The sequence below is a fragment of the Sander lucioperca genome, chromosome 23 (assembly GCF_008315115.2).
Source record: "Sander lucioperca isolate FBNREF2018 chromosome 23, SLUC_FBN_1.2, whole genome shotgun sequence".
NCBI classification, from domain to species: domain Eukaryota; kingdom Metazoa; phylum Chordata; class Actinopteri; order Perciformes; family Percidae; genus Sander; species Sander lucioperca.
In genome coordinates this window covers 17,718,625-17,731,124 of record NC_050195.1, presented here as the reverse complement: position 1 = coordinate 17,731,124, position 12,500 = coordinate 17,718,625, and the positions used below count along the sequence as shown (strand labels likewise).

General features: G+C 45.9%; 1 protein-coding gene across 2 annotated transcripts in view; it reads right to left on the bottom strand.

Annotated features, from left to right (window-relative positions):
* The window catches only part of tgfbr1b (transforming growth factor, beta receptor 1 b), a 53,008-nt gene that overhangs the window by 7,437 nt on the left and 33,071 nt on the right, over positions 1-12,500 (bottom strand). Inside the window, exons 5-9 of one of the 2 annotated variants that reach the window (XM_035998113.1) lie at positions 11,471-11,638; positions 9,881-10,037; positions 6,740-6,864; positions 6,517-6,647; positions 4,057-4,207 (exon numbers count right to left, since the gene is read on the bottom strand). In XM_035998113.1, the coding sequence (XP_035854006.1) occupies positions 4,082-4,207; positions 6,517-6,647; positions 6,740-6,864; positions 9,881-10,037; positions 11,471-11,638 (707 nt within the window). In that variant the 3' untranslated portion in view covers positions 4,057-4,081. Of the gene's footprint in view, positions 1-1,245; positions 4,208-6,516; positions 6,648-6,739; positions 6,865-9,880; positions 10,038-11,470; positions 11,639-12,500 lie in introns of those variants that run through there. The other variant, XM_031320452.2, reaches the window with a different exon arrangement.

Below are 12,500 nucleotides of genomic sequence, written 5' to 3'. Positions count from 1 at the left end.
TTTACAATAGTGTGTCACATTCTGCCACTGCTGACCATTTCTACATATTTAAAAAAAACTTCACGACTCGGACCAGTGAACTGTGTCTGCTATTTGTCAAACTCTGGGTTCTTTCTTACCAAAGTTTAAAGGATGACTGAAGGGCGGCTTGGAATAAACCCTAAAACAACCGGTTGAGTTATTAGCACTAACATGGATGTCACATATGCAGATTTTGGTAAGGATGTCTTCACATTTAACAATCTCTACTCAAAGTCCACTTACTCCTTTGTTCTGGAGCTTTCAGCCGTAACACACTTAATCATAGAGCTGGGCAATATATCAATATTATATCGATATTGTGATATGAGATTAGATATCGTCTTAGATTTGGGATATCGTAATATGGTATAAGTGTGGTCTTTTCCTGGTTTTAAAGGCTGCATTACAGTAAAGTGATGTCATTTTCTGAACTTACCAGACTGTTGTAACTGTCCTAATAATTGCCTTTACCCACTTAGTCATTATATCCACATTACTGATGATTATTTATCAAAAATCTCATTGTGTAAATATTTTGTGACAGCAGCGATAGTCAACACTACCAATATCGTTGCGGTATCGATATCGAGGTATTTGGTCAAAAATATCGTGATACTTGATTTTCTCCATATCGCCCAGCCCTACTTCATCAGCCGATAAAGGTTCCACCTTTACATTATTATTATTATTATCCTCCCACCCTCCCTGCCAAACTCGCCATACACATTGGCTGACTGAACTTCCATCTTCTGATGAAGTCAAAATGTGAAGTTTGCTCAGTTGACACGGAACTGTATAGATGGTCAAAACGATGGCTTGAAGTGCAGAATCCGTTTCATGTTAACTGAGCAAACTTCATCCTCTGATAAGGACCGTGATACAGTTGAGTAAAGAGGACCATGAGTGGAGATTGTTTTGTCAGCTGCCACGGCCATGATGACCTGCACTGGTTTGGTTTTATGCCAGGGTTGTTGTGATTGCTTGAAAACTTCCAAGCCACTGATGCAGAACTGATAAAAAGGTTAGAAATAACTTCAGATGGATGAACTGTGGACATAAAGTGCTGTCAGCAAAGAAATGGGCACTGAGCTTCTCCTGAAGAAAGGCATTAATGCTAATAATGACATTACATGGGATGTATGTGAGGTTATTAGGACATTATCCATCTGGTTTACATGATCAGTTACTTTAAGGACTTTACTCAACCAGAAGTGGATGTCTTTCCTCCTCGCCCTCCTCTACACTCCTTCTAGTAGAAGAAACTATGTTTCAGTGGATTTCGAACTGCGCTGTTCAGTATGTGTGTACTCGGTGGTTTTCCGACCACGGCCCACGGAGGTTGCAGCTTTCCATTCTCACCGGACACCGCCAAGCAGAGAGCAACAACTCCTCATTGACGATGAGTTGGTTTGTGTCAGAGCAACATGGCACAAAATTATCAGATTGAGACAGTCGGAAGGTATTTACATCCAACGGCAGCTCTCGCCTCCACTCGGGAAGCGAGGTGGACAACTACGTAGCAGCACGTCAATCAACCACAAAGACAAACAACGGAGACAGACTGACTCAACCCTGCAGTGGTTCACAAGTGCACTTATTGCTGAACAATCAAGAGACTCTTTGACTGGGTGTATTCATCACTGACTGCTTCACATTGTGCATTTAAACTGGATCTCATCATGGACTTGCTTGGACTTGTCCTAAAAGACAAGTGCGTCTGGTGGAACTCGGACACATCTCTGTAAAGTCAGCCCGTGTGTTCAGATGTATCGCAATCTGGCAAAAAGGACGAACACTTGACCGAAACAAACTGTGAAATCAGGTGCTGCATATATTTCTTTTGTCCTTTAGATAGAATAATGACACTACATTTATCATAGTAATCAATTATACAGTATATGTATATATAAATCTTTTTTTTTCATTAAAAAGTAAACACAAATAAAAGAAAGAAAGAATAAGAGCAGATCCTGACTCTTATGTGTTGGTCCCTTAAGGCTTGCTAAGCTGAAATGACAAAATTGTCCTTTTGATGCACATTTTCATCTTTTTTTCTTTTTCTTTTTTTTTTTTCTAGTAGAAAAGACCTTGCCACAAAAAAAGAAAAAAAAAAAATTATACATAACCTGGAAAATCTATGGCTTAGTAAATCTCCGTTTGCTATATTTAAATGAATGTACCTCCTTGTTGTTGATTATCCTACAGAGGAGAAAAAGGTTGACATGAAAGGAACAAAAATCAGAAATCCAAGAATTTACATTTATAGGGCAACATCAGTAATGCTTACAAGTCTTTGTGTCTTTTTTTTTTTTTTTTTTCCAAAGCCGCCGCCAGCTTCTGTGGCGTTATCTTTCCGAATAAACAGTTTGAGGTGCTGGAGCGCGTTGTCCAGACTCGCTGCACGATGAGTTGTTGCTGAGGTGGTCGGTGCGGGGGGAGAATGGGGTTTGTGATGGCACCAGAGAGTCGGCTGGACTGGGGGTGCTGTGACGGCGTTGTGTGTCCCTCCTTGCTTTCCGTACCTATTTCTTGGGTGTGCATAGTACGAGCTCGCTGTGTGCTCGGCAGGCTGCTCTTCTCTGACTCACACACACACACACACACACACACACACACAGTGTGTGTCTCACACACACACACACACACACACACACAGTGTGTGTCTCACACACACACACACACACACACACACACACACACACACACACACACACACACACATCCAGCCGACATGAGAGGAGTTGGGTTGTTAAAGCACTGGCACTTTCCGGTAACAGCTGGTTGGAAGGCATGGTGGCAGCTGAGCGCTGTTGCTGTTGTTCTTGCTGTTTGTGGTTTAGCAGAGCACAGTATAGAAAATAGACACATTTATCCACTGTATATTGCATATGTTGATCATGTTCGCCAAAAATGAATGAGGTCATCATGTCCAGTTTAGTTTAGCAAAAAAAAGATCCCCTGCCACCAAAAATAAAAATAAAAAAAACAAAAAAAAAAAAACACAATAAATTAAACTGACCTGTCCGACTCCCTGGGGGAGTGACGGATATACAACAGTGCAAACGTGTTGCAGAGATGAGAGAGAACTATAGCGATGAAGGAGCCCGCAGGGCGGCTTACAGACCGTCCCATAAACCCCGGGTCCACGCTTCAGTTCCCAATGCTACTGTAAGACAACTCAACAGTAGGGCTGCACGCAACGCCACCTTGACTCTCTGAAATACTCTGGATCATGGCCGAGCGGCTCCGGCAGCTGCGGACCAGTGGAACTAAGCTCCACCTCTGTAAATCACAGAGCGTGTTGGACCAAATGTGCACCGTTCATCCTGCTTGTCTTTGGATTTGACTAACAGGTCACTGAAGTGTGGTACATGTTACACTGCTCAGCGTCCCCGTGATCAGAACTGATTATGCACCTCACGCGTTCAAATATGTACGCATCATGCTAATGCCACATCACATGGATCTATCCAAAAGTTCCCTTGGGATTGTTTCCAGTGGGAGGACATTTCCCATGATTCACAGCACTCTTCAAAGATGTGAATGAGCGAGGTGCAGCCCTACTGAAGAGAAGCTTAGCTCTCTAATGCTGATATACAATGAGGCCGCCCAGCTGATTCCCAGCTGCCTGGCTGGCCTAGCGGTAACCTGACGGGCTCTGAGCTCTTATTGGTTGTGATGAGTGGTGGAGGCGGGACTTGAGATGGGTCCCACGTGATGAATGTAGCAAAGGAAGATGGAGGATATCCTTTAATGGCTCGCAGCCGTCCCTCATTCGATCCATCCATCCATCCTGTGTGCACGTCAGCACAGTGCCACATGCGCGCACACGCACACGCACACACACACGCACACACACGCCTCCTCACGTTCAGGACTCATCAGTTTGTCAATGAAGGAAATGGGATGAGAAAAAAAGAGCTCAGGGGGAAAAGTCTTCAGTTCCCTTCGAACCAAAGGGGGCACAGCGAATGAATAATAATGAAGATAATAATGCTGTAATGATAATGATATGGATGCCAGTCAGAGGTGTATGTGTGTGTGTGTTTGGTAGGGATGTCTACATCTTGATGCCCTCCTGTTGGCTGAGCTGAGACAGGGTTTTCTTGATCCGCAGGGCGGTGAGTCGGGCGGCACTGTTGGCGTACCAACACTCCCTCATGATCTTGGCCATCACCCGCAGGGCCTGCAGAGGACGGAGGAGACGTTAGTTAGAGGACGGGGATTTTTACGCAGCACTTCCCATTCGGTCTTTGAGCAAAGCTCGGCTAAACCTGGACTGGCTTTAATTCCAGACCAATGAAAACCGGGACGTCACATGATCTGTGTGTGGGCTTCCCGAGGCTCAATTCTTGGTCTCATCTTATTTGCAGTCACATGCTTCCTTCACGACCCAGACTTTATACGGCTGAAAATAAAATCATTTATCAGCTGTTTGCTGACACCTATCTGCTTCTGATCGTGGTTTTAAAGAAAACCTAAAGCTTAAACAGCACATTTGTGTCCTGTTTGATCTGGTATATTCTGGGATGTTGAATCGTCCCTCTTGGCTAACTTGGTGATTTGTGTGGCTGTATGTGTGAGTCAGCATGTCTCTCCCCGCGTCCGTCTGCTGAGATGCTAGTGCTCCATCTACAGTACGCACCTTTCTACAGTGCCGAACCGTTCCAGGCCAGGCCTCGTTCATCAGCTGGATACACTCTACACACACTCCTCAGCTGAAACTCATATCTGATGTCAGGGCTTGCACATTCAAAAGCTTTCAGACACGGGCTCATTTAACCTGACAGTCTGATGTATGGGCTAAATGGAGCCAACTCAAAGAGATGCCTCCAGGTCGTCTAGTGCAATCACGTACTGGGTAAGAGCCTCTGTTATTTTTTTCAGCAGTATTGCTCCTCTTCCGCCGCCTACCTGCCCGACGGATAAGTTTATGTCACGTTGCTATGAGGTGGTATCTGGTGTGGTGGTATCGGAGTGATTTTATGATTACAAGTACGAGTGCATGCGCACGGTATCGGTGCATTCCTATTTTCAGTTTCAGTTTCACAGCCTGTTGAAAGTGTGTGTTCAGTGTTCGTACAATGTGATACACAAGTGTTTATAATGCTCCCATTTTTAAAATGAAAATAATTTAACAAAATGTCCAGAGGGCAGCAGTCTCTTTAACGGTCTGTCTTTGTGCTGAACTCACAGTGAACCGTGACTGACGGCGTGTACCGTTACAGCTCTACAAAGACTACAGCCAACGGCCAACGAGCATGTTGTTATCAGCAGGCCACTCGAGGCTGGCTCCAAATGAGAGTCAATCCCCACAGACCCCCATGTTAAAATGCCTAACTTTACAGCCTGGTGGTCTCTATAGCGACTTTCAAAAAGTCTGGAGTTAAAGTTGGCCTTTGAGTGGCAGGTGGCTGTCGTCACAAGAGGCTAATGTTAGCCGCTAGCTGTCTGCTCTGCTAGACTAGTGCTGGTGCCTTTTGGGGAATTTATCATGCAAATATCGGAGAAATAATATTGGCTTTCTGTGCGTTTAGCGGAACTAAAAAGGACTGTAAAGAAGTCTGTGCTGTTTCTTTTGGTGAGGGAAATTCTAGTATTCATTTATATGCTAGCATTAGCGTTGTTTCTCAAGAGTCATATCACGCTGACGATAGCAACGTTACTAGAGATGCACCGATAGACCGGCTGGTGACTGGAATTGGCCGATTTTCACGTGCTCGGCCATGACCGGCGACCGGCAGGTCAGTCTGACATATGCCGATTTCATGCCGGTCAACGCTACAATTAACTGACAACATAAGTTATACCAGTTACAGTTCTCAAGGACGCACGCACACACGGATGTGACAGAACAGTCTCTTTTTCCTTTCTCTCAACTTTTCCGCCGTGTGTCGCTCGTACCCACTCGCGGTGTGAAGCGCGTGTCCGCGCTATTCTCGCACATGTAGGGAACCTCGTGAATTAACCTGCAACATGTCAGCTGTTTGGAAATTCTTCAGCGTGTGTGCAGAAGATAACAAGTTTGCAATATGCAACACCTGCAAGGAAAGAGTAAGGCGTGGAGGGACGACACCAAAAACCAAAATCACATTTTTGTAGTTGGATATTGGATGTGAAAAGAAGGAAATGGTTCTAACATTGCACTTTAGATGTGTGTGAATTTCCCACACCAGGAGTAATTTATAGTGATCCATTATCTGTTAAAAAAATGTTCTATGTTCTGTGCAAAATGTTCTATTAAAGAAAAGATAGAAAATAAATATTTGTGTGTGCTGTAAAGTGGTTAGAAAAAATGAAATCGGAATCGGCTAAAATCGGTATCGGCTGGCCTAACTCAAAGAAAATCGGAAATCGGAATCGGCCTAGAAAGTTGTAATCGGTGAATCTCTAAACGTTACACATAAACTTCAGACTTCAGGACCTCGGAGGCAGAAACTGGCCGTGTAGACTGAAGCCTACAGTCTATGGGGAACAGACGTGTCCCTGTCCTACCTCACAGCTCTGCCAGCGGTTGGGAATGTTGGGCCGAAGCTTCTGCTCACACACCACCTTCCTCATCTCCTCCACTGATGGATCCGACTGGACCAGGTCGTAGTAGGGCAGCTGGTAGTCCTCGTGGATGCCTGACAGAAAGACACCAGGTTCAAATACTCATCAGTGTGTCTGACCATGCATCCTCCCTCCACCGTGCAGATGCTGCGGTGTCGTCACTCACCTCCCATAGAGCAGCGGCTGGCGATCTCCCAGAACACCAGGCCCATGGCGTAGATGTCCGCTCGCTTGAAAGACTCAAAGTGTTTCATGTTTATGGAGTCGTCCAGCACCTCCGGAGCCATATACCTGAGAGAAAAAAAGACCACGCGCTGTTAGCAAACATCGTTTCTGTACCCCACGGTGTGTAACGCAGTCCACGATGTTACATCATGGTATATGTTGCTACCTATCCTGATGAGCAGAGCTGACGGAGAGCTTTGCTCCTTCTACAACGCAGATGATTTCCTCAAAGTATTTCCTAACAGCTATATCTATCTATCTATAAAAATGTCAAAACATGGTGAAAAATGTGGATCAGTGTTTCCCAAAGCCTAAGAGGACGTCCTCAAATGTCTCGTTTTGTCCAAAACTCAAAGATGTTCAGTTTACTGTCACAGAGGAGAGAAGAAACTAGAAGATATTCACATTTAACAAGCTGGAATCAGAGAAATCTGATTTTTTTCATAAAAAAAGGACTCAAACAATTAATCGATTATCAAAATAGTTGCCGATTAATTTAATAGTTGACAACTAATCGATTAATCGATTCATCAACGTCCCGACAGACAGGTCCAGGTATTGAGCCTGCTAGATATCTCCAAAGTGTCTGTGAGGCATCTTTGAACAGTGCACACGTGGCTCCCGAGCGCCAATTGGCCTTTGATGTGGGGTCGAGGAGCTCAGGAAAATCAGGGCTAAAGGGTTGCAGTGTGCACGAGGCGCTTTCTTTTCTGGCATTGTGATGGTGGGATCAGATCAGACCATCAATACGTGACATGGATTCAGTCAAGGCCAGAGCTTTTGTCTCCACTGACCCGAGGCTTACTGAATTATTCAGGGGTGCTGGAAATCATCCGCAGTGTCAATCCCCCGCCAGACATGCAGGCAGAGAAAGACATAAACAAGAAGAAAAAGAGGGAGAGAGAAAAACAGAGCAGGATGACAGCTGTGCTGTTATATCTGTGGGAGGAGGAAGGGAAAGAGTGCCGCTAACTTTCCAGTCTACATAACAGGACAGGAGACATGTGGACCAACAGGGACACTGGATGTGTCTATCAACAGGGACAGTGGATGTGTCTATCAACTGAGACAGTGGGTGTGTCTATTAACAGGGACAGTGGATGTGTCTACTAACAGAGACAGTGGATGTGTCTACCAACAGAGACAGTGGATGTGTCTACCAACAGAGACAGTGGATGTGTCTATTAACAGGGACAGTGGATGTGTCTACTAACAGAGACAGTGGATGTGTCTACCAACAGGGACAGTGGCTGTGTCTACCAACTGAGACAGTGGGTGTATCTATTAACAGGGACAGTGGATGTGTCTACCAACAGGGTCAGTGGCTGTGTCTACCAACAGGGACAGTGGCTGTGTCTACCAACAGGGACAGTGGATGTGTCTACCAACAGGGACAGTGGATGTGTCTAACAACAGGGACAGTGGGTGCGTTTACCAACAGGGAGAGTGGGTGCGTCTACCAACAGGGACAGTGGGTGCGTCTACCAACAGAGACAGTGGGTGTGTCTACCAACTGGTACAGTGGCTGTGTCTACCAACAGGGACAGCGGCTGTGTCTACCAACAGGGACAGCGGCTGTGTCTACCAACTGGTACAGTGGCTGTGTCTACCAACAGGGAGAGTGGGTGCGTCTACCAACAGAGACAGTGGGTGTGTCTACCAACTGGTACAGTGGCTGTGTCTACCAACTGGTACAGTGGCTGTGTCTACCAACAGGTACAGTGGCTGTGTCTACCAACTGGTACAGTGGCTGTGTCTACCAACAGGGAGAGTGGGTGCGTCTACCAACAGAGACAGTGGGTGTGTCTACCAACTGGTACAGTGGCTGTGTCTACCAACTGGTACAGTGGCTGTGTCTACCAACAGGTACAGTGGCTGTGTCTACCAACAGGTACAGTGGCTGTGTCTACCAACTGGTACAGTGGCTGTGTCTACCAACAGGGACAGTGGGTGTGTCTATCAACAGGGACAGTGGCTGCGTCTACCAACAGGGACAGTGGCTGCGTCTACCAACAGAGACAGTGGATGTGTCTATTAACAGGGACAGTGGATGCGTCTACCAACAGGGACAGTGGATGTGTCTACCAACAGGGACAGTGGGTGCATCTACCAACAGAGACAGTGGGTGTGTCTACCAACAGGGACAGTGGATGTGTCTATCAAGAGGGACAGTGGATGTGTCTACCAACAGGGACAGTGGGTGTGTCTACAACAGGGACAGTGGGTGTGTCTACCAACAGGGACAGTGGGTGTGTCTACCAACAGGGACAGTGGATGTGTCTACCAACAGGGACAGTGGGTGTGTCTACCAACAGGGACAGTGGGTGTGTCTACCAACAGGGACAGTGGGTGTGTCTACCAACAGGGACAGTGGGTGTGTCTACCAACAGGGACAGTGGATGCGTCTATCAACAGGGAGAGTGGGTGCGTCTATCAACAGGGACAGTGGGTGCGTCTACCAACAGAGACAGTGGGTGTGTCTACCAACAGGGTCAGTGGGTGTGTCTACCAACTGGTACAGTGGCTGTGTCCATCAACAGGGACAGTGGCTGTGTCTACCAACAGGGACAGTGGCTGTGTCTACCAACAGGGACAGTGGATGCATCTACCAACAGGGACAGTGGGTGTGTCTGTTGTTCCAACCCCAGGCTGACTGCTCCAGTATCTGGTCCGGCCTGCAAGCATCAGACCCCAGACTTCAACCCGCTTCATACTAGGTGGTGTTTAATGTCGAAGGGGAAGCACAGACGCACAGATTTCAAGCTATCTGTGCTGTGCAAAGACTGATCCAAACCCAGAGCTGAGGCAGAGTCTCAACCGTCCAGACAGACAGGCCGACAGTTTTTACGTTCACCGTCGCTCACTGTGACATCACAGCTGCCTACAGTCACACGGAACGGAGTTTATCCCAAAAGGAAACTCGTCTCACCAGCTGACACTGTAACACTGCGCCGGTTTTTAAATATGCTCACCTTGGACAGCACGGTGTGCTCACGTATCGAAAAGCGCTCTATAACTGGGAAACATTATAATACTGATGACAGAGTCCAGTTCATGCAGTGGAGATAGAACACGCAGTCACCTTTTGGTTCCCACTCTGTGGTTTGGAGCGATGTCGATGGTGTCAGTGGCCGAGTCGTGGCGGACGGCCAGCCCCAGGTCGGCGATGCAGCACGTCCCGTTCTTCTTCACCAGGATGTTCTTGGACTTCAGGTCTCTGTGTGCAATGGCTGGCTTCCCTGGAGACAGACAGTGGCACATTCAACAGAAGCGCTGCACCAACCAAGAGTTCCATACATCAGCTATATACTGTAGAAATATATATTGGATATAAAAGAGAAAAAGGGATCAAGACGGTATTTATTTTTGCTTTGACACTTGGTTATCATAGTACAGCACCTTTAAAGGAAGATTAGACATTTTTATATCAGGCCTTTGATTCTTCAGTCCAGTTTGATGAAGATATGAATCTGATGTCCAACAAGGTGATATTCATTTAGTAGTGTGCATTTCTTTAAAGTGACTATATGTAACTTTTAAATGTTTCTGAAACTGTGTAATGTTCCATCTGATGATCATGAATGACCTGTAACAGCAAACGAGACTAACAGTGAAAAGAACTCTATTTATATATAGTTTGTCTTAATGCCTCTGCCCGGGTCTGATTTTTCCCACAAAGTCACAGAATGATTTGCAGCAGGTAGACGTCGCTACAGTAACACATTCTGAAGGGTCACAGACTTCGGTTAACACCTGAAAAGCCTGTTCGTGAGTATCCAGCTAGGTAAAAGGTAGCAGGAGATTTCTTTATAGAGGCCTAATTGTATTTTAATGTTATTTTAGAAGTTATCTGCTGTAGTTATGGCTGATACTGAGGCAGGGACATCACAGGAAAGAAGGAACTTAAACGAAGAACAACTAAAAGCTAAAAGTCAGTCAATCTCGGTCGGGCTTTCAACAGATGGAGACAATCACGGGATTGTCTCTATCTATCTCAGGTATGTAATATGTCTACTTCATTCATAAAATAATTTTAGATTGCGCGATGTGGTTGTACGTCAGTAGCTGACATAAAATTACATCATCCTTCCATTTAGCGCCCGGTTTTTATTTAATTTCAGTCCGTGTTTGTGTTGGCCTACTATGTTCTTTTCCCTTGTCCCTCTGTACTTGTGTAAAGCGTCCGCGGGTTTCATGAAATGCGCTATATTCATCTAAGTTATTATTAGGTTGGTACGTCTTAATGCTTTGGCTCGTGACACAGTGACGGTGATATTCAGTTTAGCTCACGTACATCCAAAGTAGACTAAGTTACCGTCTGCAACGATGCATCTGTAACGTATTCTCTTATTGTAAATGAATGATTTTCTGTCTGAGCAAAATATTCATCACAACTATAAGACTTCCCGGTAAGGCTAACCCAGTAACACAGCACCGTAACGTAAAGACCTTTACCACAGCAGGCGTGGTAAAAACACTACTACTTTTGTTCAAAGCGGCCGCTAGAATCAACACAAGCTGAAAGTTACATATAGCCAAAAATCCCAAACTAATAATTTACAGTTTATGACAGAACCCCAGGAAGGCCTGGAGCAGTGTGTATGTGTGTGTGTGTGTGTGTGTGTGTGTGTGTGTGTGTGTGTGTGTGTGTGTGTGTGTCTGTGTGTCTCACCTTGTGTCCCCACTATCTCCATGTGGAGGTGTGCGAGGCCGCTGGCGGTGGACAGGGACAGTTTGATCATGCCCTCCACGGTGACTGTGTAGCGGTTCAGGTAGTCAAACAGGGAGCCGTGCTCGTGGTAGTCCGACACCAGCCACAGCTGAGTCCACGTGCCGTTATCTGCACACAGACAGACCACGGTTAAAGACGGAGGACTCATCCCCAGTGTTACCCATCATGCTCTGAGTGAGTAAATAGAAATATTGAAAAGAACTTGTTTCTTTACATGTTAATGAATCTGCACTGTGAAATGCGTGGTAACCATGGAGACAACAATCACTGATTACTGGGTGATTAAGATAACAACGTCTCAACATGATGAATATACGAGTTATGATGCCTATGATGTGCAGGTGTTTGTCAGACAGACCGAGGCTCGGCCCGGTCTAAACATTTTCCAACTGGTTTGAAATCAAGCCAAATTAATCTATTGTATTAATTGATTGATTGTGTATGATGTCTGCGTGAGCTGACTTAGTTAGTTGGTAAGATAGTTGTGATGTAGTCCAAATGTCCTTACACATTACATCACGCATCCTATCCTTCATATCACATACAGATAGCAACCTGTGTGTGTGTGTGTGTGTGTGTGTGTGTGTGTGTGTGTGTGTGTGTGTGTGTGTGTGTGTGTGTCCCACAGCTGTAATTTCATTTAATTTACAGGGTTGGAATCCATCTTGAGTCTCTGATGGCACTTCATTAGTCTGCTAACCGTGGAGCTGTTCTCCCTGTGAAGGTGAGTCGCCCAGTCTGATGCTCTGGAGGTTATCTGAGTCTATCTGAGTCTATGTCTGAGTCTATCTGGGTCTCGCATGTCCAGACCTTCCTCCACAGCGCTGCGGAGGAGGGTCTGGCTAGTCCACACAGCATTCCTGGATAGGAGAAAAACATGCTCGGGTTTATTGACATTTCTTTAAACCAATCACAATCGTCTTGGGTGGCGCTAAGCGCCGGACGGAGCCACGGTGCCTCTGCAAAATAG